Source organism: Seriola dumerili, unplaced genomic scaffold (genome assembly GCF_002260705.1).
Source record: "Seriola dumerili isolate Sdu_G_001 unplaced genomic scaffold, Sdu_1.0 BDQW01001888.1, whole genome shotgun sequence".
NCBI classification, from domain to species: domain Eukaryota; kingdom Metazoa; phylum Chordata; class Actinopteri; order Carangiformes; family Carangidae; genus Seriola; species Seriola dumerili.
Window position 1 is genome coordinate 761,968 of NW_019176143.1, and position 26,044 is coordinate 788,011.

The window sequence follows — 26,044 nt, forward strand, 5'->3', positions numbered from 1 at the left end:
TCTTAAATCAACATGACTGAACTGGCACAGTTGCTAATACCACAAGGAAACCACTAATTTACCTCAGTGTTTTCTCAGAAATCTGTGGTCTAAACTCCACTATTAAGCAACAATTGAGCTGACAGGCCTCCTCGTAAAAAACATGGAGTGAATTGTTGCAGACATTTCTTGTTCGGGAAAGCCAGAAATAGACCAGTCCATATAGAACTGAGATTACAAAAGAACAGAAATCTGACCACTGCACGGACTCTTAAGGGGGTTGTCTCATAAGTCACTTGAGTAGAAAGAGAATTGGTTCAAAATATTTTCTTTGAACATGTGTTAGATTAAACATTTCTGATTCCAAAGTAATTCTTGAGCTGTTGCCTACTGGCTTTAGGGGGGGGGGAAGTTTTGTTAGTGATGAAAATTGCAGTATAAGTGAAAAATACAGAAAATACACATTACAAAATTATTTTAAAAACACTTAATTGAATATGTACAACCATATTACACATGAAGACAATATGTGTATTAAAGGAATAGTTCAATATTTTAGGATTGAATTTGAATTTGCTTTCTTGCCATGAGTTAGATGAGAAGATTGTTATCACTCTCTAGACAGTACGGTAAATATGAAGCTACAGCCAGAAACTGGTTAGCATAGCTTAGCATGAAGACTGGAAACAGGGAAACAGCTAGCCTGGCTCTGTCCAAAGGTTGAGAAGTTATGGTTCAACCCCCTATGAAACTACACTACTTTTGTACAGATTAAACAAACAAAGTATAAGTTAGTGAGCTTTAGAGGTGCTGGTAGGTGGATATTTTTGCCTTTGGACAGGGCCAGGCAAGGTGTTTCCCCCTGCTTCCAGTCTTTATGCTAAGCTAAGCTAACAGCTGCTTACTGTAGCTTCATTATTAAGCTTAAAGACGAGAGTGGCATCGACTTTCTCATCTAACACTTGGCAAGAAAGTGAATGAGCATATCACATCATACTCACTTTCTCTCTCTCTCTCTCTCTCTTTCTCTCTCTCTCTCTCTCTCACACACACGCACACACACACACACACACACACACGAACACAAACACACAAAATTCCAGTATCGAATGCCCTCCCCATCTGCTGTCCATTAGGCTCCTCTTCATCCTTCCTGCTCTCAAGAGCAACTGTTCAGTCTCATTATTGCTACAAGTCTTTATGAGGTCTGTTAAGTCTTTATTGCTAAATACTAGTCTGGACTCAAATACATCTCAATCACCAGGCATCATTAAACTAATAAATCCCAAGTGTCTTTAGATGCTGGTCTTGTTTGGTTGTTGAAGGTCACAGCAGTGTCCATGTTCAAGCAGCAGAAGCTGAAATGTCTACACTGAAAGATCCATTCAGGTGAGGATCCTAGTCTTTAACACTTCTGTAATTTAACATTCACTAATGATGCTCCACAGATGTATGTGTATCTCATCATAAGCAGGTCCATGGTGTAACAGTAAGTATAGGGGGTCAGTATTTTATATTATATATGTAACTATCCTTCATATAATGAGTCTTTTATTGCTGGTTGAATAAATCTTGTTTCTAAAAAAAAAATAAAAATACTGCATAACAAGTCATTTCGATTGTTTTTGAGAAGTGCTCCATCATCACTGGTGATATGAAGTGCTACTGAAGTGCTGCTGGCTGTGTAGTGTGTTGTTGTGTGCGTTTCCCCTCCTCAGGGTTACCACAGTTTGTCCGTACCTGTGATATTTTATTCTTGACAACTCTGGTGGTGGTTTATGAATGCCTCAAAAATGCCCTACTGTTAGAAGAAAAATGTTCCTCAGCGTATGTTTGGCTGCATATGCGTGAGTTTATGCGTGTATCTGTGTTGGTTTTGGTCTCACAGGTAGGTGGTAGCCTCTCTGTTCTCCCTCTCTCTGGCCTGAGCCACAGCCACATTGATGCACTGCAGCCACTCCTCCGCATGTTTCTCATCCTGAGCTTTCAGCACGTACGTCTTGTTGTCGGTGAAGATCTCAAAGGCCCGCGGCAAACCCCGATCCCGACGCTTCTTAGCTACAACCTGTGGGAAGAAAGAAGAAAAACTAATGGCAAAAAGGAGAAGCAGATAATGACACTGATACTGAGAGATGGTGTTTCTGCAAATATACACTAGTTGTCGTCATTTTTTAAATTTGTTAGTATTTGTTTTCTGGGTGCAGGCTTCTTAAAGATAGACTGTTTCTGACTATGTAACATCTCACCTTGACGCTTTGTACCTTGCTCAGCTCGATAGGTATGTCATCCAGCTCATCTTTCTGTGGGGAAGACAGACAATAAGAGAGATAAAGGTCACAGTGTTGTTTCCAGTATGTACCACTTCAGATCAAACCATTTACAGGATGAACAATTACACCTTATTGTTCTGCTGCTTTTCTGTGGCAGGAAACAAAATCCTTCCTCCCTGCTGAACATCACATCTGTGTTTTACCCCACAAGGTGAAATATTGAATGTGTGTGTTTGCAAATGTGGGGAGGTGTGGTCGTGTGTGTGTATATTGCACCACAGCCGTGTCTTTTCACCCCGTAAGTATTTAGTTATGTGGTTAAAACCACATCACTACAGCTAGCTGCAAGACTCAAGGCAACTGCCCACATCCTTTCTGTGGTGTGTGTGTTGAAAAGCACTGGAGATGACGTGTTCTCAGTTTTACCTCCCAGCTGGCTCTGCTGAGGGTCTTTTTCTCACTGATGATTCATGCCAGTGGATTAATGTACTGAGTCAAATGAACATTTGATTGATTTTAACCATGAACTTACATTTTATCTTATCTACAAACGTTTATTGCATCTGAAAGTTAAGAGGCAATGGTGCTGGAAGAGTATCTTGAGAGATTCTTGTATTTGTGCCTGTAGTTTTTGAGACACCAAAATTATTAGTATTTACATTATTTTGCAATTATATTATTATTCCTTTTCCTACTCTCTTTTTTGCTTATTGGCATTGACACTCATAACAGTGCAACATCACTTGGCTGCTGAACAGAACCATTTTATGTTCTGTCACAATCACATTATTGTTTTTATGGTGTGCATGTTTGGTTTTGTGTCTCTTCAGCTCAGATGAGCTTGTAAACACAAGCTGCAAGATTTCAAACCTTCTCAGAGCAAGTCAACACACCATAAGCAGCAAGCATTTAATGAGTCCATGTAAAAAAATGAAAATAAAACTATATATATTCACTATAATGGATTATCTAATGCAAGCAAGTTGAACATTTGATTGATTTTACTTTATTGAGATACCCCAGCTCCTGTACCATGAGTGCAGTGATAACACACAAACTGAACCATTCATTTTCATATTATTCTTATTTTCTCTCTGTCTAGACTTTTTTCTGTATTCTTAGTATCTGTAGGTCGTGAAAAGTCTTAAACATAATTGAATTCACTCCCCCCCCCTCCAAAAAAGCAATAGAAAGTATCAAAAAGTTTCATTCACGAGTATCTTAAATATTTTTCTTGCCTGCCAGCAGTAACTAGGAAGGTCATGGCTTAAATTAACAAATTATGTTGTTTTCCGTTACTCTTCTTCACTGGTACGACAGTAAAAAGGTACTGAATGTCATTCTCTGTGGTATTACAACATGTCTTAAATAAAAGTCCATATATTTATGTTGGGGAATACCTGTGCACAAGGACTTCCCAAATCGAAGTCAAGGCCTGGATGCAGTTTGGCATCACTCTTTGTCTGGACCCAATTAAGGAGAACGCGCAGTGTTCAGAGGAGGGCACACTGTGGCTTAGCAAGCAAGAAACAGATAAAATATGCATTCTTCTTTTGAACAGATTTCATCCACTAGGTAAACGCTCATAGAAATAAATGGTACAACATTCAAATGCACATCTCATCTTTGTGTGGATTCTGGGAATGTTTCAAACCTCACTATGTTGAAGCTGCTTGATCATTCGATGTGGAGAAAACAACACTTCTTTTTTGGTTCTTAATCTGAGTTCCCAGCTGGGAAAAGGTCTTTCACAACCTATCAACCACCTCCTGAATGTCCTGGCGAAGACAAACTGAGCTTTGAGAACAAAGACACAGAATCTTTCCAATTTGTGGCTGCTTCAAAAAAAGAGGAATCCATTACCATTTGGATGGAAGCACAAAGACTATTGTGTGCAGTAAAAAGAAAAAAGAAAAGAGAGAGCTCAACTCTACTATTCCACACACCTCTCTCTAGTTTTTTTTAGCTGATTGTATAAACATGACCAGAGACCACCCAATCTCCTGTAGGCTGTGAAAATTATTTTAATTATAATTAATTGTTTCACTCTTGGAGATGACTGCTGTAAACCAGGATAACGGCACGGACACACACACAGGTGAAGTAAAATTTCCACACAAGTCAGATTTTCTGACTGAAAATGTTTTTCTTTTATCAGCTGGTTAAAATCAAACTTGACCTCAACATGTTTTTAATTGTACTGTTTTCGCTCCATGTTTTTGTTGATTAAGCAAACTTTTCCTTTGCACAATAATTCTGTCCGGTGACCTCAGCCTTTGTTCAGTCGTACAGTAAGGCAGCGGCAAACACAGCACAGATGGAGGGAAAACTGTGTCGTATTAACCCATAGGGAAATCTCCTCACCTATTCAGTCTTTCTTTCATTCACACATACAAGGCAGTACTTCCTTCTCTGTGTTTGCTACTTGTGCGTAATGAAGTCTGCTTTGAGTTATAGAGGGTGAGAGTGAGTCATGTTGTTGCAGCATCATGCTTAGGCCTTGGGAGTCCCCCAAGAGTCCTTACTGGGGCCAAGGTTTGTTACGGTCAGATTCACCGGATGCTCCTGAGGGACAGTTGAGCTTATCACGAGATGGGATTTCCACTGTTTCATGCAGAATTTCATCATGTTTCAAATGATGTGAAACAAGGAAATATTAATAAGGATTTTATAAGTGAGAGGCCAGGCACAGTGTGCATGTGTGTCCATGTGTGAGTGTGTCTGTGTGTGAGGAGGCTTCATTTTCATTGGCTACGTACTGATTTGCCTCTCCGGAAGAGTAGCTGGTTTCCTGCCAAGGTGAAGTAGCGGGTTTTCCAGCGCTTGATGAACTTCCAGCGGACCTGCTTCTCCTTCAGCTTCCCCTCGATCAGAGGCTGCCCCTCCTGGTTCACCACTTGCGGGCCCCACAAACAATGACAGACACAAAACAGAGAAAGAAAGAGAAAAAAGGTTTCGCTGATTTACATCACATGACTGCTGATTGTTCATGACCAGTTTCTGACAACTGAGACTTGAATGAGTCATTGAACAGCACTTTGTTCAAGAGCTATGGTGCCAAATCTGGCCTGAAAGTTAAAAAATAAGCAAAAAGGTGGTGTGTGAAATAAATAATGTTGTTTGCTTGGCAATCAACCACTTATATTTGTCACTGTGCTAAGTTATCCATCTTCTGCAAGTTGATTTTTATACCATAGGGGAGGCCAGATCCAGCCCATGAGACAATAAGATATATTACATCTGTTTGGCACATTTCTATTCTTCCAATTTTTCCAATTTTGATTTTTTCACTTATTCAATTAAAGTAAAATGAAATAAAATGTAATTTTCTGCCAAGGCTGTAACCTCGGAGTATAAAAAGTCTCCTTTTGAAATGATAAGACAGGAGGACAGACGGCTTCAGTAGAAGAAGACAACAGATTATTTACGTGATTACTTTCTGTGTGTAACGAGAAAGCTGTCATTCTCAAGGAAAACAATCTGAGCTGTATTACCCCTTGGGCCATTTGATTTTGAGACCCCTGTCACAGTGCAAGATAAGAAGAATGCATTCACAAACTGAAAAGATAATGGCATGCATTAGACATGGGCTGGCAGTGACATAGAGTATAATTAATTGATAGTACATGGCTAAATATACCGTACAAAAGCATAGGTATGGTGCATTTCAACTAGAACATGTGGTGAACCCTGAAGAGCTCAGAAGAGCTTCCTCCGAATAAAGTCAGATAACATTTAGCATTTCTACATGTAAAGCACAGCACAGCCACCCAACTGATCTTAGCGTTACATCATTGCCACACAGTTATTTTGTATCTGTTCTGTTCTCAATTTCCTTATCTTAATTTATTTATGTTTCTGTTCCTTTAGTTTTCACTTGTAGTGTTTCTTCCTGAAACACTTTGAACTGCATTTGCATGAAATTGTGCTGATATAAACAAACTTTTGGACTTATTCACTTCCAGTCAACACTAAGGGGTTGTTCAGTTTAAATCAACAACAGCATTTTGTCTCTCTCATATGTGTGTGTGTGTGATAACATAGAGGAGAACTCCCACATAGTCGGGTCTGGACTGTTCTGATTAGAAACACTCACCCACATCAACTTGGACCGAGTTGGATCAAGCACCAATTTCAGTGTGTGTGTGTAACTGCGGTTACATGCACACAGTTTGTCATTCTGATTGAAATCATTTCGATTAAAGATTTCCAGTCAGCTCTTTACATGGAATGTGATTTCATACGGTCTTGTGTTTATATGTGCCCTCGCATTTAATGGGAACAGCTTAGTGAGCTGTGCAACAGTGATGAAGACGTCATGCGGTGGTCAGTGGTTTCTCTAATCTTATCTCTTTGGTACATGACGTCTCAGAACATATCTGTGATTTTATCAATGAGAACAAACTAATTACGCAGAGCAAATGCACAGCTATAATGGAAAAATGCTAAAAATGTAAATAAACAATTTAACTAACCACTCTCCAGCCAGTGGAAGCGTTTGAACCAGTAGCAATTCTTACAGTATCTGTTGTCCGCAGATGCTTTATACTGAATGAAACGAAGCTGTTGTGTCACACGTTACCGAGTGGGGGAGCATTTATAACGCAAGCTATAATTGTGTGTGAGTGTGTTTGAGTGTGACTCCCTTTTTAGTTTAATTAGTAAAAATTAAATTTTGACTGAAGACACTTTAGGGTTCTCACAAACAGGCCTGTTGTGTTCTTTCGCACAGTCTCCTTCCTCTGCTTTCTTCTTTACAGATGCTGACCACCAAACAGAGCCACTCTTTGTTTCCACGACGATGACTAAAGCAGTCGAGAGATTATTGCAATCTGATAGGAGTGTGTGTGAGTGTGTGGGCATGCTGTAACAGATGAATCACAGAGGTACCTGACGCCAAACAGGACAAACCATTAAAGGTCATCAGAGCCCAAAATCAGAGGAGAAGAGAAGAGAGGAGAGGACCCTCTTTGCTGCTTTCCTCTTTCACATCAGTTTCAGTGTTTTGACAGATGGTCATTTTAAGGCATTATTGAGACATTATTTCAAGGTCTGAGAATTTTTAATGGTCATTAAATGGCATACTTTGACATTTTGTACATTAATTGATGAATTGAAATGATTGATTGATTGATTGATTGATTGATTGATTGATTGATTGATTGATTGATTGATTGATGTGATTGAAAAATCATATTAATCGATAATGATCAGAACTGCAGCCATTAACATCATACAGTGCAACATAATAGAGAAAATCTTGCTATGCAGGGCTATAACTGATAACTGATAACCACTAAAATATTTCTTTTAATGGGTCAGTTCACCCAAATTTCACTTATAGCTTGTGATATCCAGGCAATAGTTAGTAGATAGTTTTGGTTTCTGTTGCCCATATATCTGACACTAAGATTTCTGCCTTCACCTTAATACAAAAGGAGGTGAATGTAATTTTGTATGTGATGCTCACGGCATTAAAGTTGTAATAAAAAACTTCCACAATCTCAGCAACTCACAGAACACTGTCAAAATACAATACAATACAATATTCAAAAATACAAGCACAGTAGACCTCCATTGTGGTGAGGCAGAAAACTCAAAACATGGAAAATAAAACCAAAATTATCTCTCGACAATGATGAAGTGCGATAATGTTTTGTGTTCATATGTTTTCTATATTTTACTGATGATTCACTGGGATACCAAACATCTGAGTAAAACATTTGCATTCTTCCCAAATGATTAGTCTGTGTCCTACAGCGAAACCACATTCAGACTTCCTGTTAGCCCGTTTAGAAAGAAACACTGCTCATTTACAACTGGACACACACCCGCCACTATGGGTTGCCAGCTTGTCTGCATCATCCAACAAATATTTCAGTTTTTTGGGTGCAGAGATAAACTTGTCTGGTGCATAAATCAATGTGCCTCGTGGCGTCACCTTGCTTTGATGTAGACACCTGGAAAGTGATCCCTGGATTTGTTGTTAGCCTGAGGCATATGGTGTAGTTCACAACCCCTCGTCTGAGACACGCTGACGTCAAACAATGAGACGAGGATGCAAAACACACACTTGCACACACTGAGTCGCAAACAAATATTGTGCTCGAGCAAGCAAACAAAATGAAGAATGCTTGTGTCCAAAGCTCTCTGGGTGCAATCAGAATGAGCACTTCATTCGGTCAATTGCCGTGTGTCCTCTGTGTTTCTGCTGCATTCACACCTTTATATATTGGTGTGGTCATATGGCCTAGGATATATTTTAGTGCTAAATCTGACAAATCTCTGCCAATAGATGAATCCAACAGCACAATGCAGAATGATCAGTGAGGTAACAAAGAACCTCACAGTAGCAGCTAAAGGTTTAAAGGAATAATTGGAGCTGGTTTACGTCTGTGTTCAACGTAATGCTAAATACACCATGATTTGTGTATGGTAGACTCACAAAACCACTGATCTCCAAAAGAAACATCACTGCACACCTATAGTTTGCTAAAGAGCACTTTCACACTCCACCACGCTACTGACTTTTGAATCTAATATTGAATTGTGTGGGAAGAACATGCTGCACTATGTCTGGTGTAAAAACGGAAATGAATACCAAAATGAAAACACTGTCACAATGGTGAAGTTAAGTGGAGGAAGCATCGTGATTTTGGGTTTTGCATCTTTCAATCCTTCTTTTTCCATCAGCACTGTGGATGTTTAATGTGTGTGTTCAATAACAACATGAAAGATTATTGTGACAAGAGTCAAAACCGAGATCACTACCAGAAACAGCTGTTCCCCCAAACAAGCCTACCTTCATCGTGCCTCATGTTTGTCTTTGTCAATTTGTTTGTCTTTTATAATGAATGAGTGCATGTGTGTGTTTGTTGGTGGTTTGTAGTTTTTGGCTTGAGGATAACGGCAGCAAGATGAGGTGTGAGCAGAACATGGAAATGTGTCCTCAAAGAAAACTATGGGTGCGAACCACAGTTGACAGTACACTCACTCACCCTTGTTAAATATCAATTATAGGAAAAAATGTGGTTGTAAACAAGTTACCCGCCCCCCCGTCCCGTGTTAAATGTCAAGTTTCCCTGTTGAGCGACAGAATTTCATAACTGGAAAAATGCAGAGTCATTACCAAGAGAAAAACTGCTTCTTGTAACATGTCTGGCTTTGCAAAAACATGTTGCAAAATAGATTTAAAGAAAAAAACAATAAAGGAAAGCAGAGACTTTTATTTGGCGTGGTTTGACTATAAAGAGACACAACAAGCAAGATAACTCCTACATTCACATAGAGCACACACAAACACACAGTAACTTGCAATGAAAACATGAGAAGTGGAACAGCAACTCGTAGTTTTCTTTCTGACTGTTCTGAGGCGCAAGAGTCATCCTTTAATTATATGTATTAATAAGTTATCCAAAGGCTGAACTTACTCTATGTATTACACCTGTTTAGGTTTCGCTGATGTGTAGTTTACTAATCTATATTTTTTGGTATTACTTATTGCTAATTAAGCTAGCAATTAGCCACTAACTGTCTGAGGCTAATGTGTTGCTAATGCTACATTCACCCAATGTCAGCAGAATGAAAAGTACCGGAAAAACTTAAGACATTATTCCAAGGTGGTCAGCCCTAGTACTAACTGTAAAGTCACACCAGATAAACAGGGGGCTGAATTCATTTATACTAGAAAACACTAGAACACGGGAAATAATTTCAAAATATTAAAGTAAGACTAAGGATATAAATAAGTGCAGGAATTATTATATTTTTCTTCAGTATACAGCAGATTTATTTAGCTTTTTGTCAAAGTAATGTGAGACTGTTACTGGCAAAGCAGAGACAGAGAAGGAGAAAAGTAGTTAATATCTGACGTGGTCTATCTGGCTGAAATTTTGCATTTATATACATGTGTTTGTGCATGTCATAAGAGTGTGCGGGTATTTATTCCGGTTAAAGACAACAGAGAGTTTAGGTATAATTTCCAAAGTTCCCTCATGGTATTCTGAGCTGCAATGATGGAATAAGAGTGTGAAAGATTCTGTGTGCAATTAAAATGCAGCGATAATAGTCATTATGTAGTTATTTAGTGTATTAAAACTTCTTCCAGTTGTTAGAGGCTGTGTTAAAACCTACTGATCCCCCTCCTGATGCTCTTTATCACTTATTACTGTACACTTTTGTCTCACAGCTACATGTAATTACAGTTTAAACAATATGACGTATACAGGCCATAATACAGAGCTGAAGTGAAACCAGACCAGGTTCCACAAGTAAGAAAACCTCATTCAAAATCCCATTTGTAACTACATGATTAACTAAAATTCCAGCCTGTATCCAGTATGTCAGGTGGCTCGTTTCCTATGTTTAGATTAAGACAGTACAGACAGTTTTTTTTTTTTTTTTTTTTTTAAAACAATCTAATATAATTTTTATTCAATATTTCTGTTTATACCAGCAGTTTGTTGCAGTTAGCTCAGACATGTCTCTAATAACAGCAGGACAGAGAGGACTAAATGCTGTAGATGTTTTCAGACAGCAGAGATTACAACTACAAAGTTGGAGTGCTGGTGAAAGAATGAATAAAAACAATTACAATAGTCATAAAAAATCTATAAAGTCTATAAAACCCCAGACTGAAATGAAACCTGAATCTAGTCGTGCCAAGGTTAATGTGAACATATGGTACTGTATATGTTAGGTTAAGTGAGTGAAGAGATGTAAGATGTAATGTTTGACAGTAGAGCTTTATAGATAAATATCCCTCTCTGTCAATAACGGGATATGAGCTAACACATTTCCTTATAACCACAACCCTGGTGGATGATATTACCAGAATATCTAACAGCACCCCTGAGAAATGCTGTCTTAAATCATTTAGGCAAATTTCTCTAATCCTCAAAACTCCACTCGCTTCAACGCAGCGTGATGAACGTCCCTCAATAGCGAGGATATCTCCTGAATTTGCAACATAATTTCTGGAGGTGAGAAGCTCTGTCCAGCGTGTTGTCAGTGATTGATGGTGGAATGATGGAAAGTCTTGCTTGGGGTTTTCCATCTTTTTCACAAACAGGGGATCTGTCTTCATGACATGAATGAATGTATGCACAAAATGCACATGTAGAGACACGAGGAAATGAGGTTATATGCACATTTTAAAGCCTGCTTACATTTTGTTTTTGGTATTTTCGTAGAAACCAGTTACCTCTGTGGCATGTTGTTGTAAAAATACTCCACAATGCCAGAAACACTGAGAGAGGATAAGACAGCAAACAGCGTACACTTACTCTGGCATGTTCACATACACGCAGTACATGCAAAAAGACACACACACACACACACACACACACACACACACACACACACACACACACACACACACAACTCTGCTCATTACCGTTCACTTCAAAGGCATTCCAGTGGTAAAACTCAACAGTATATCATGAAGCATCATGAAGTTGCAGTAACCACTGGCTCCACTTTGGCCTTCACAATGGAAAACACTTCACCTTTCTCTCTTTTTACCTCCACCATTAAAACATGAGACTAGCTCCTTGCATGTGTGTGTGTGTGTGTGTGTAAGCTGTGTAGTAATCACAGCGAGCCACTCAGGCCAAGTCAGCAAGTTTTCATTGTAGCAAAGCAATATAAAGCATGATAAAGTGAAACGCTAGATGGTGGCAGCTGGTAATGTGAACAGCATGCATACATAGTAAATATGTTTAGTTATGCTTTTAGTGTATGATGAAAATAAAAACGCTGCATCACCTAAAAGTGAAACATTCCTCATCTAAATTGCATAGGAACTAAGGTCAAGTCATTACATTTGTTTCAGTGAGATGAGATGAGTCATCACTGTCACTTACTGTAACTTAGCTTAGATATAGCTGGACAGTTTTAAGTTGGACAAGTAAGAAACTGTCCATTGGGGACCTCGCCTACATATTGCAAGCTTGTTTTATGGACATTTTCACTTTCACATGTTTCACGTCGCCATACACCATTATGTACGTGACTCATTTGAATTTGCCAGCAGTACTTGTCCAATATGTGATGTCACTGCAGTGCAATGACTCACCCCGTGTGTAAAAGTGCTGCATGTAGGTCTTTTTCTTTGTCTATACGGAGAACAGCTTTCCTCTAAATCCCTTCAGGTTGCACAGAAATTGTCTATGTTTGAGTCTTTGTACTACAAAGTAGAAATGGGTTCCATATTTTCCACACTTAAGCAATTCAGGATTATTTTCTGCAAAATCCCATTCATTGTGCCACGCATTAAATGAAGGCTGAAGCTTGTTTGAGTCACAGTACATTAAGTGAATCCATATGACTGTGAGAGGGGTCTCATGGCGGCTGGGGGCTCTTTTGTATGATGCTTTTTCTATCTCCCAACATTTGCTGTCAGATTCTCGACCAATTGGAGGCAAAAATGAACCGATATTCAACCCAAAACGATGTAAAAACAAGTCTCCAAAGCCACTAATGCAATATATATCGCTATATTCGTGTTTCTGCATTCAAATGTTATGAAGCCCCTTTTCCTCCAAGTAATGTAGCTGAGTGCTGACAGCTGACTAATGATCAGCTGTAGATAGTGCTGGTTCAGGCCACTGAGTTCATGTCAGCAGTCTGAGGTGTGACTGACACAAAAATGTCAGGCCTCAGGTGGTAAAGGTCACAGAGGGGTCACTTATTTAACACACTTGGCTGTCTGAATATCATCAGGGATGGATATACAGCTGCAATCTACACAGGGATGCAACGTGTGTTGTTTTGAACACGTTTAATGGAAGTGATTTTCAGCTCAGTGACTGACTTCAGTGCAGATACTTTATACATGTTAGAGTGGCTGTGTGTTTTATTCCTAAATAAATATGTAGTGGGTTGCTTTAACAATAGGGTGATAACAAATACAGGTGAACAAGTACATTAACTGCATGCTGTATAAAAGAGCTTTCATGTGAGTTGTTGCCATTGTTTCAGCTAAAAAAAAAAAACAAAAAAAAAACATATTTTCCCACTTACATTTCTTGGGATTATGCAGATTGTTTTGGTTTTGGTATGCCTCTGAGATTTCCATTTTCACAAGAGCCTTTTGTTTGTGAGAAAGTAGTTTCAAGGAAAACTGGTCACAGTGAGTTCTGGGAAATTGTTTCTAGATAGAGATGCCGCTGTTTAATTTTCACAATGTAGTTTATCAATGCCATGCAAACCACAAACCAAATTCCATTCATTCTGATTGAGGAAGGATGGGGGCAAATATGTCAGAGACTGATATCTCAAAACCTGCAGTTTAAATGGCTACTGTAAGGGTTATATGAGAAAATAGTCTTTGTAATTTGGGTGAACTAAGCCTTTAAGTTTATACCAGACAGGCAGAGCAGAAGGCCCATCCAAGGTTACAAGGACACAAGGACACAAATGCTATAGTAAACACATGTATCCACATGCACACACGCTTCCAATCACACAATCCCAGGGGGAAAGTACTACTATTCCTTTTCTAAATCCTCCTGTAATGAAGAGAGACCGGCCTGATTCTGAACGGTAATCATCTGTTCTCTGCAGTCACTCAGCTCCCTCACTGATTACACCGGTTTGTTCTGAGCAGCAGAGCTGGAGGATTGGCTTTCATTTGGCTTTTGTACTGTTTGGATCGGGAAGTCTGACGTGTGTGTGCTTACTTCTGTGTTTGTCTATTTGAGGTAATGGGTGATGATGAGACAATGACATGGAAGAGAGAGAAAATAAAGGGCTGTGAACGCAGCTTTTAACGACCGCTCCCATCTAAATGAACCGTATGAATATTAATTCCACTTGAATGGATGAAGATCATTCTGTCAATGGAGATGCTCACTAAATCATCTTATGTCCTGAGTACTGATTACTGTAGAGCCATTTCCAAGTGAATCAGACTGTGCTGTGTTATTCCAAGTGCTCACTGAGCTCAGAACTGTAGGGAGATTTTCAGTAACACACACAGAGTCCAGACCAATTCAGTTACATGTTTTATAATAATAAAATAAATGATACTACATGTGTAGTATAATAATGGTTTTCATGCAGAGTTAGTGTTACTGTGATGATTGATTTTTTTGGATCTCCATTGCTCCCAGTGGAGTGTACTGGCTGCAATGTTCCTGCCAACAGACAAAACTTTTCTCAGAACTAACAGCGGGATAAAAAAAATAAAAGCAGAAAATAAGAAAATAGCCCTAATCATACTTTAACATTTCCTCTAATACCACTCACAGTTTATTATGAACTCCTCCAACCAAGACAAAATGTCTCACCTGACACTAAAATGTTAGCTACACCAGTTTGGTTTCATGTAGGGTTTGCATGTCAGGTTAGGGGCCATGTAAATATGGTATTGAGTGGGAAATTGTGCCACAATAATAACCACCAACACTATACCGTGAACACAGAAACATTTAAATCTACAAACACACATACTGTACAGTTCAAGTAATTTCCCCTATATTTATAATCAGTGATAAATGATTAATTAAAAGGTACCCTGTAGAGTTTCTGACTACAAGTAGTGCTAAGGACAAATGTTTTGAAGAACTGGACAGTGGATTTGCGCAAGGATACACACGCACATGCATGAATAGGTGATGTACATAGTGCTAAGAAATGTAGCAAAGCACCAACAAAAGAACAAAAGGCAGGAAAGAAGAGTGCTTGCTGACAAACATGGATGTCAATAATGCTGCTTTCAAAATATCCCATTTTATTTCCCTTGAGGAGGAAAATGCATTCAACATGTTTGTTAGACCACACAGTGTGTTTTAGTGAAAGATTGTAAATATAACTTTGTTTACAGGAAAATTCCACGGTGGACCGGTTTAAGTTTAATCTCTATGCAGTATCACAGTCCATGTGCATAATTATTAATATATTGTTTCACTTCAGAGTAGTTACCTTCATCACACAATTATGAAATTATGCAGGTTATGATTTTCTTTTCTGTTTTCTTGAGCTCTCAATACAACCCCAACTGCTGTCTCATGATCATTAGTTAAAGCCTGTGTGTGATATGGTGAACTTTTCTCCTTCCAACACACATCACCATAAATAAACATAAACTCACACACACACACACACACACACACACACACACACACACACACACACACACACAAAACTTTAACTGCATCCGATCCGCCTGTTTCCGTCCACTGCCAAACAGTTTCCTGCCTCTCGCTGTAACTTACTGAAAAGTACCTGCTGGCTTCTTATTAGCTGCCAGCAAACAGCAGCTGAAAACAGCGTGTTCCTGAACGGGAAACAGGTTCAAAACTACTTATTAGAGACACTTGACTTTCCCTCACTTTCTCCGAAGCCAGTCCCTCTCATTTTTACCTTTTCTTTCACCCCTCCTCTCCCTACATATTTCTTCACCAGAGCACATCTGCAACACCAACCTCTCTTCTGACTCCTCTTATATAACTAATAACTGTTTCCATGTGATGCTGACAGAGAGATGCCGGCAGATTTAAAGCCTGTTTCCCAAACTCTCTGTCACATTTGCTCTCCTAAGGCTAAACTGTCACTCAACGATTTATATACACTGTTAATTTACTGTCTCATCACTCACATTGATAAACTTTGTGCTTTCTGTGATCCTCTGAGTGGAGTGAGAAGAGACAGGCAACAGGGGAGAGGGCATAAATCAAGCCTGAAAAGTGAAGATCCACTGTATATACTATGTTACATGACACACACACACACACACACACACACACACACACACACACACGCACACACGCACACACGCACACACGCACACACGCACACACGCACACACGCACACACGCACACACACACACACACACACACAGGGTTTGGCCACTATTCCAATTCTGACTTCACCAGGACAAAGTGCTCATCGGAGGGGGTTGCTGGTCCAACATAAACTCATCAGAACTGAGTCATGATGGCACTAACTTGACTGATTACAATGACCCTTCATAACAACACCGAAATCAGACTGGCAGCTATTAAATAAGAGCTGCTCATGGCCCCATTTTCCTCGACTGTTCTGGGAAAAGATTATTTGCCTTGAAGTTATTTTGAGTGAAAACACCCCATGGAGCTCTGCGATGGTTTTACCATCAGACCCCAGAGAGACACAACTGTGCCCAAGAGAGCCAAGAAAATCTTTTAAATCCTGTTTTACTTGTTCATTGCTCTATTTAGAGAAGCCAACGAGGGGCTGGGAGCAATTCAGCAGAAACCACAGTGGAATGCAGTCTGTAAGGTGAAGTGTGTAATTTGATGGCTGTAAATAAGTGAGGGTACAAGTGTACAGTAAGTTGTTTTCAAAAGTGCGGGGAGTCAGTTTTCCAGATAATAACAGCTCATCCCGTCATTCCTTCCGTTCTTTCTTCCTGTCTTATTTTCCCAGTGTGTTTCTTTTCTGTCTTAGCCTTTTTTTTTTTACTTACTTTACTGATTTTGTTTGGATAAGTATGTATGTATGGATGCATGTATGTATGTATATGAGTTTCACTAGGAACTTATTGATCTCCTGGAGACTTCAACCTTTGAAGTGATGAAAACTATCTATATTCCTAATGTCTGTCTGTGTCTCCTTCATGACGATTCTCATATCAATATGAAGTTGATACAACAGGGAAGGTTGTTTCCTGGTTTTACTGCTGCCAAGAAAACAGTCTTAAAATCTGAAAAACACGGACTGTCAAGGAGAAAAATGTGCAGGGGGTGGAGGTGTCCTGTTTTTCAAAAAACCTCTCTCTGTTTTTTTGTATGAAAATAACTTAGTTATGCACACACATGAAACATTGTTTTTCTCAACTAATTATGGTTATGTATAATTGGGCTTGTGTTTAAGTGTATGTGTGTGTGTGTGTGTGTGTGTGTGTGTGTGTGTGTGTGTACCTGTGGCCTTCTCAGGGTTGTTACACATGAAGCAGAGCCAACCTCCCTCTTCCTCGCTATATCCAAACAGGTCGAAGAAACGCACGTCCTCCAGCTGGATCTGAAGACTGTCCAGGTCCTGAAGAGAGAGGGAAAGACAACAGACAAAACAAATGAAATCACTGTGCATCACAAATATATCTATCTGTCCTATAATATATCCAATAATATATATTTATTTATTTTCCTACATAATACAGCCTACAGTAGGGCTCTGTTAAAATTTGTGTGATTGTGATTATATGATAAAAATACATCACAGGTCTTCTTTGAGGGTTTCCTGTCATGAAAGTGTTACTACACATCCTTAGAGACAGCATCCTTTCATCTCCAGCTCAAACAAAAATACTACATTTCAAATGGGCTTTTAACCAACAGCACCACTTAAGAGCTGTGATACATCTACACAGTGTCACTGAAAACTTGCAGCCCAAAGCAGCTTTGCTCAGATTGCCGGCTGCTGCACTGAGGGCATAACTGCTGGCTGCTGTTTATTTATATTGTACACTTTGTCCTTCTCGTGTAGCGCACATACTCTCAACACTGTGCACTAGGAGACATTTCAAGTGTTTTAAAGAGGTGCAACGAGGTGTTTTTGACAGCTGCTCACAGCACAAGGATCAGAGAGTTTTATATATGGATTTTACATAGATGACACTGCATCAGCATCGATCCTGATCCTGATCCTGTGGACCTGCTCAGGACATTCCTGCTCTTTATTTTACACAACACACTGTGAGGACAGAGAGCAAACAGGGAAAAAGCAATGGGAATTTACAGAGGAGGTTTTGTTAGACTTAGACACAATCCCACACATACACTCAACTGTGCATCTGTGTGTGTGTGTGTGTGTGTGTGTGTGTGTGTAGGTGTGTGTCAGAATAGAAGGTAATGGAATCCTGGACCCCCATTAGAAATCCCTAAAGACCCCCTGCACATGGTAAGAGTTACAGTTCACTTTAAATACACACAAACACACTTCAGTGACACTTAAACCCTTGAGATAATACATATTTATCTTAGGCTTGTTTGGAGAAAAAGAGGACTGTTTAATGAGATGATGGATTACTGTCGTCAGTCTTCATGACAAAGACGCAGTCTTATGCCTGTGAATGTCCACACTGTATTTACATATAACTTTGTATCTATATCTTCACCTAAAACCTACAGCATATCTCTGTGTGTGGGTGTCTTCATATGGTGATCGCTGTAATGTGGTTCAACCAAGTCTTTCTATTATGAGTTCACAGTTTAAATATCCTGTAAACGAACCTGTGCTCCATTATTAATCTGAACCTTGACCCTGCAGCAGTTCTTTCACAATTTCTGATGATCCCTTTAAGAAGAAGGGAAGTTTCTCAGACTCACACGAAAGGCCCGGAGGGAGCTGGATCTAAATGAATGTAAGAAAAACAGGTAGCTGTAACGGCTGAGCTACTGGTGTGTTTGACCTTTTGACCCGTGCCCCCTCGGTCCTTGATGTTAATGAGCAAGGATGTAAATGTGAAAGATGTTTAAGTGTGTATTGACACGGAGAACAGCAGATCCACACACACACAACACACACACACACCACACACACACACACCACACACAGCACACACAATCAGCAACACTACACGCACAGCACACACACACACACACACACACACACACACACACACACACACACACACACACACACACACACACACACACACACACACTTCTGGCCATAAACAAACTCACATTTGATTGAAAGAGTAGCAGAGCATTTAGATTCATCCATACATCAGAGCTTTCTTTGTGTTGTTCCAACTGAAATAGTAGAGGTTAAAGGGCTTTGCCTGCGGATACAGATAAACCAGGACCATGTGTGGCTGAGAGAGACAGACAACCGTGTGTTTACATGAACATTAATATTCTGATATGATTCAGAGCACCGCTTGGTCTTCAGGAGACACGACATGTTGCAAGAGAGAAAAACAGGGTATGATTACTGGAAAATCCAGATAGTATGTGAGAGAGAAATAAGCAGTTTGAAAATCCCAGTTTTGCTTAAGGATTAAATTGTACCTTACAGTCTGAGGGTGTGTCAATTAAAAAGTTGCTAGAGGCCAAAAAAATCTGATTCTCACAAGCCCTTCAGCTTTATACTGTTATAATAAATCACAGGAATACTCCTTTAGCTAGCTTTATCACAGCTACTTATACATTTATGCATCAATATTAACAATCTAATAATGTAATATACAACAGTAAATCACTCACAGGGGCCATTTTTACTTTGATACCTCTGGTGCATTTTGGCTGACAATACTTTTAATTAATATTTTGACTTGTAATGAAGTATTTTTATATTGTTGCACTGGCACTTTTACTCAATTAAAGGATCAGAATAATTACACCTCTGAATGGTGATGATGTTAGAGGAAAAACTTAATCCAGGATATTCATTCAATAATGCTACATAGCTAAAGGTTGTTATAGTCAAACTGTGCAACTGCCAATTGTGCCACTTGAGGCTGACAAAGTGGAAAAGCTCCCAACAGTTCCTTATTTAATAATTTTGGACTTTACGGTAATCTTCATCCCGATGAGTTTTGTTTTACAGAGACAATAAAAAGAGTTTTTGTTTTTTATTAGACAATCCAGTTCGTGCCTAAACAAATGCCAAGGTAATTAACATAACATTGTTTACTGCTTACAATGCAAAGCTGAATCTGAATCATCTATTCTCTAAAAAACAACAAAGCAAAAGAAAAGACGGGAGCGGAAAGGCGATGAAAGACGGGTTGTGAGTCAGCTGTTGAGAAAAAATGTGAAAGAGTGAATACAGAGCCCAAATATGAGCACAGAAAAATGACTAAGATGGTACACATTTGTTTCTGGAGTCCTTTACCAGAAATCCTAACATCACAGTCTGGGTGACAGCCCATAATGCTTGAATGAGCTTTTAAGGAAGAGTGGGCATGTTCACAGTGACAAATTTGCAGCCAGGCAACAGGTTAATGTGGACAGACACAACCGCATATCTGATTTATCAGGATCTGAGAAGTGGATTCAATAAAGACATGGAGAGACAAAGGCTGGATTATGTGAGTCTGAACATAATCCGTCTATCCTCATGTAACCCTTTCTTCGCTTTCAATACGCGCCCCTTTTCTCTTTCTACACCTCCCCCCATCTCTGTTTTTAGATCATAATTATAATTTGATCAAGATGCAAGACTGTAACATGACTGCATGACTGACTCTGACTGCAGGCTACAGCTGCAACAATGGACCGACGCACTGAAGCTGTAAAATATGCCAGTTTTGAGACATGAATTGCATTTTAAAAGCTTTAAAAAAAAAGAAAAGAAAAAAAAAGAGCTAAATTTAACCAATAAGGTGAAATAATTCCACGTTTTTCCCATATGGTCTCCCTTTTGTAAATTAAAACCCTTAATAAAATGTTTATTCAGTATGAAAATAAACAGAATCTGGATTTATTCTACATTTATAAAAGGTGAAAAAATTCTCAGAACTTTTTTTCTCCTGTCCTCTTCACATTCTTTAAAATTGTCACACACACAAAATAAAAGGAGAGGAGATGAGAAGAGGAGGGGAGAGGAGGAGAGGAGATGATTTTGGAAAGACAGGGAGAAACGCAGTGGGAAGTGGAGTCAGGAGGAGAAGGAGAGGGAAGGGGCGTGTACACCTGGAGAAAGGCAAGTGGATGAGAAGTAGGAATGTCTCAAAGGGATGAAGACGGATACACAAGACGCAGGCTTTATTTATGTCTGTTGTGTCAGTCTTTCAGGATGTAGATGTATGTGATCCTTTAAGTACTTTTGCTCCTTCAGCTCTGGCTCTCTTCTCTCTTTACTTCCCCTAAAATATCTTTATCTAATCTCTGCCTCAGCCCTGTCTTTAGCTTTATTCTATCTCTTGGTTTTCAGCCTCCATCCTTCTTCCTCTTTCTCCGCTGAACTTTATCTCCTCAACAGTTGTATCAACAGACGCTCTCATGCTGGGCAAAAGAAGGAAAAAAGGTGAAACAACACTTGTAAAGTATCTCCTCAGTCTCAGGCTTCCACTTTGCCTAGTCTCTCATCATATCTCATGGCATGTCTTCCCTCTTTTCCTTTTTCACTTCCTCTTCTCTCTCACTACATCCTTTTCTTTGCAACAATTACTTACAAAGTCTATGTTATCCTGCACTTTCACCATTCACAATTGAATGTCTTCTTACAACGCAGCACTTGATTAGAGGGCCTTTCCTCTCCTTGAACGGCCTTGATCCTCTTCAGTTATCCTTTTCCTTCACATCTCTTCTTATCCTCTCCATCCCTCTCATCTTCCCACACACCAGCTTTCGATTATCTCTGTGTCATAAAACTACTAAACTGAGTTGTCAGAGGCCATACTTAAGTCCCTCTTAAATCTCTGAAGCATCATAAAGCCCTATAGTCTCCCTTTAAATCTCACTGTCAGTACAGATATAATCAGTAACCTCTTCAGTCTCATATATGTAATGGCTTTCCGCCCTTCGCATCTCGTCTCTCCTCATTTTCCACTACATGTGTTTCTGATTGGCTGACGATGACAGGAGTGAAGCTGTAGGTCTGATGGAGACAAAGAGAAAGAAAGCAGAGAGGAAATGCAGTGCATATGGATGAAGGGAAAGGTTCTTCCTCTCTCCTGTTAAATCTCATCCTCTTTTTTCTGTGGTTTATCTTGGTGCTCACTGAAAAATGAGATGATGAATGAACTCATTTTAAAGCAAAAAGAAACATTCAAATTTACTCTTTTTCTAGCCTGTATACTTGGCAGGTCTGTTGGGTACTGGTGGCAGTATCAGTGCCAAAACTAACTATATTAAGCCGACTGGGTCCATACATCACTGATCCACATGCAGTTTTATGTTCTGCTCATTTAATATGCAGCAGTAAAGTAACACACATAAAGCTACTGCTACAAGGTCACCACTTCCTGGAGGAGCTACATTGTTTAGCAGGTCAGTTATGGTCGAGAATTGCAAGTTGTTATGAGGTTGATGCAATGTAATGACGCAGTTTCATGGACCTTCTAAACAATATAAATACAATTTTCACAAGCCTTAAAACCTTTCTGGTGTATAAATGTCTCCACTTTTGGTTATGGAGCTATTTGTAAGTTTTTTTCCGCTATTGCTACGCAGCCAGCGTTAGCATTAACAGCTGTTTACTTACCAGTCTATAAGAAAAATGTTGCAAGTTCAGCATCAAACTTCATTCCTTTACTCAGCAAGAGCTGTCTCCAGCGGCGGAGAGCAGCGCAAATGTTAACTCTTGTCTCACGTCTTTTCTTCATTCTTTCTCCAATCTGCCCTGAAGACGTATAGCGCTGCTCAGAGGGTGTATTATAACCTCTTGTATTAAAAGGACAAAGATGGCTGAAGCTCTTGTCAAATAACAATAACCACCATTAAGTAAGAAACCACATTCAGCTTCAGAGAAAACTTCCAAATAGCCCCTTTAAGCATGTGTGTATATATGTCAGAGAGAGGGATTGAAACAGTAGACCTCTACATGAACTGCATATGTGTTTGGTTTTATGTGAATGAGACTGAATCTGTGTATGCATGTATGTGTTGGTATGCTCAGGGCCCCATATGGTAACCATAGCTGGTTCATCTCATTGCAGCCACAACACACATTCAGAGAAAGACAAACGACAGCTGTATTTTCTTTGGGGGTTCCAATTATTTCCTAACGACCACTTAGCTAGTCACATTATGAAGGGACAGCACGAGGAACACCACCCACATCCACCTACTTACAAAAACAGACACTGAAATAGGCACGTGTGTCCACATGAACACACACCCACCCACACACACACACTGCTTCAGTAAAGCTTTCTCTCTTTCACTCAATCTTTCACACACACACACCCACCCACCCACCCACCCACACACACACACCACACACACACACACACACACACACACACACACACACACACACACACACACACACACACACACACAACACACCACACACACACACAACACAACCACACACACAACACACACACACACACACACACACCACACACACACAATAGAGACATGATAAAGAGGAGTCAGGGTGAGCGGAGGCCTTGTATACAAAAATGTCCATTTAGTGCGTTCCATATTTAAACAAAGTGGATGTTGAACTTTGACACTTAATTATCTTGGAGTTTCTCTTTTTTCACTACCGATGACTTCATCCTCTCTGCTGGAGAAAGATAGCTTTTAAGAGGAAGCAGCATGTGCGCACACATACATACCAAGACACAAACATACAGTATACACACACACACAGTGGACCAGTACCTTCCTGTGTGGGGTGACGTGCTGTGTCATAGCCATGGGAAAACTGTGAGCTCCTTTTAGCTGAGTCTTCTCCCAAAGGGAAGCCAGTCTCTGGACACACTCGTCCCTGGAGCACAGAGGGACACTGGACTTACTCTGGTTGAGGAGGAAAACAAAAAAATTAAGACAAAACATAAATATGATCAGGAGAGAGTACAGGGAGAGATGTGGGCAAGACAGAGAAAAAAAAGGTTGTCAAACAAAGCTGGTCTTGTTTTACATACAACAGATGCAACCTCTTTTTACATTCAAGGACACTTTTCAATATTTTCACATACGAGAGTTTTTGAACAAACATATTTCAAGCTCATATTTGCTCCTGTCAAAATTGTTAGTGGGAACTCTTCCAAACTACATTCAAAGATGTAATTCAATAAAATGAAAAGTTAGATAGTCTTAAAAAGGTGTTTTATATATGAATATCTGGGTGCACCTGTAGTTGCAGCAGCATGATGTGAATCCAAAGGTGAGGCTGTCGGCTGCTCAGGTTGAAGCAGGACTTGGCGTACAGGCAGTAGTGGCCCTTCAGTGGACAAGAGAACGAGAGCTTGGCCACACAGCCTCGATTTGAATCTGTCACACACACACACACACACACACACACACACACACACACACACACACATAACACACAACACACAGCCACACAACCACACACACACAAAAGAGTGAAACTGATAAAGCTATTCATTTTTACTAGTTGCACAGCTGAACTGGAATTCACAAGCTCAACCACTAATTAGCTCTCTGTGCATGTTTCTCTGTGTCTCTTGCACATATGGAATTGTGCAACCATGGGAACATATCTACAGAGTGATTCGTAGCATGCAAGGACAGTGTATCTTGTAATCATCAGAAAACGTCCTCTCCTCCCACCACCACCTCCCACAAACCTCCACCTCTCCACCAAGGAGAAGAAACCACTCAACGGTTTCTGTGTGAAAACAGCTTCTACATCAGAATGGTGATCGAAGTAAAATAATGGTTTACTTTTTTCATTTTAGTATTTCATTTCTATTTTCTTTATTATCTTATGTCATGTACAAAAATAAAAGAATAAGGAGATTTAAAAATAGATTACGTGAAACAGTCTTTTAAAGAAATGATTAGATATTTTTGGATGGAACGTAACAGCAGGGCGAGTGCTACAAACAGCACCTGACACTAGACAAAATGCAAATTGCCTACGATGTGGTCGAGCCATATACAGAAACGAATCAAATTATTCCCTTAACCTGACACTCACTCTCTACTCAGATAATTATAAAAACTCTCTGACTATGTTGAATAACTGCTACAAATTTTAATGACAAAGTGAAACCATCTACGCTTCAGGTGATTGGTGTGTTTCAAAGTGATTTATAGCAAAGCTTAACCTTCATTTGTTATTCTGCAAAAACAGTCTTACATGTCAAAGAATTCTCCGGCTTCGATAACACATTATATAACAGATCTGTACCTTCCTCATCTGTTCACTGCATTGCATGGAGGCAGTGAACAGATGTCTAAAAAAAAACAAAATTATCTCAATTAATATGTAAGTTGTTTGTATCTGATAGGTGGTGACGCTGTTTGTTTTTTGTGTCAACATCTGTGTGTGTATGTGTATGTGTATGTGTATGTGTGTGTGTGTGTGTGTGTGTGTGTATGTGTGTATGTGTGTGTGTGTGTGTGTGTGTGTGTGTGTAGCTGTTTGGACAGAGCAGAAATGTTCATGTGCACTCTTCTGTGTAATCCTGGTCCACCGAGGCAGCGGGTCAGCAGCTCATCTGTAGGTCAGCCAGCAGCATGATGACATCATCCAGCTGAGACCCCCTGTGACATCATATCCTAAGTGCCTCAGGGTTGATTGTCATTAAGAGAATTAATACTAAGAGAGCTAATGCAAAGCACCAATTATGGGATGAGAAATGGAGCATGTGTTCATGTGTGAGGCCAAAGGTGGAGTTTGTTATTTTTTTTGTCTTGTTTCCTGTTTTGAGTGTGTGCATACGTGTGCGTAAATGTATGTGTGTTTTTGCCATATGACTCCTGGCTGCCTCTCAGTTAAAATGACATTAAGGCCAAAGGCGAGGCAACAACATCCCCACCTGTCAATCAAAATATCATCACCTCTCACACACACGAGTCATGTCATGTTTTAACCTGGTGCTGTGTGCCTACATGTGTGTGTGCGTGTGCGTGTGTGATCTTTGTCTGTTCTTAATATGTTCAAAAGAATACAGGTGGAGCTCACTACTGCAGATGGCTCAAAGGACTACAGAGAGGAATGTACTGTCCGATTGCATATTTATGAGTGTGTTATTTACAGTGTGCTCAATTGTGTATTGTTGAATTTGCTCTTGTGAACACCTGCACATAAACAACAAGTGTGTTCAACAGAGTTCTTGTTGCCCAGCTTAATGTATTTTATGTCTAAATGTGTCTGTTTGATGTATCTATACATATACAATGTAGAAAACAAAATTATCCATCAGTTTGGGAGGAGT

The 26,044-nt window shown here is 39.6% G+C and overlaps 1 protein-coding gene across 1 annotated transcript in view; it reads right to left on the reverse strand.

Moving 5' to 3' along the window:
* Nucleotides 1-1,636: 1,636 nt before the first annotated feature.
* veph1 (ventricular zone expressed PH domain containing 1) overlaps nt 1,637-26,044 on the reverse strand; it is a 62,252-nt gene continuing 37,844 nt past the window's right edge. The window contains exons 10-15 of the mRNA XM_022768896.1: nt 23,989-24,128; nt 23,517-23,651; nt 17,154-17,271; nt 5,009-5,145; nt 2,226-2,279; nt 1,637-2,044 (exon numbers count right to left, since the gene is read on the reverse strand). Coding sequence (XP_022624617.1) covers nt 1,862-2,044; nt 2,226-2,279; nt 5,009-5,145; nt 17,154-17,271; nt 23,517-23,651; nt 23,989-24,128 — 767 coding nt within the window. The 3' untranslated portion in view covers nt 1,637-1,861. The remainder of the gene's footprint in view (nt 2,045-2,225; nt 2,280-5,008; nt 5,146-17,153; nt 17,272-23,516; nt 23,652-23,988; nt 24,129-26,044) is intronic.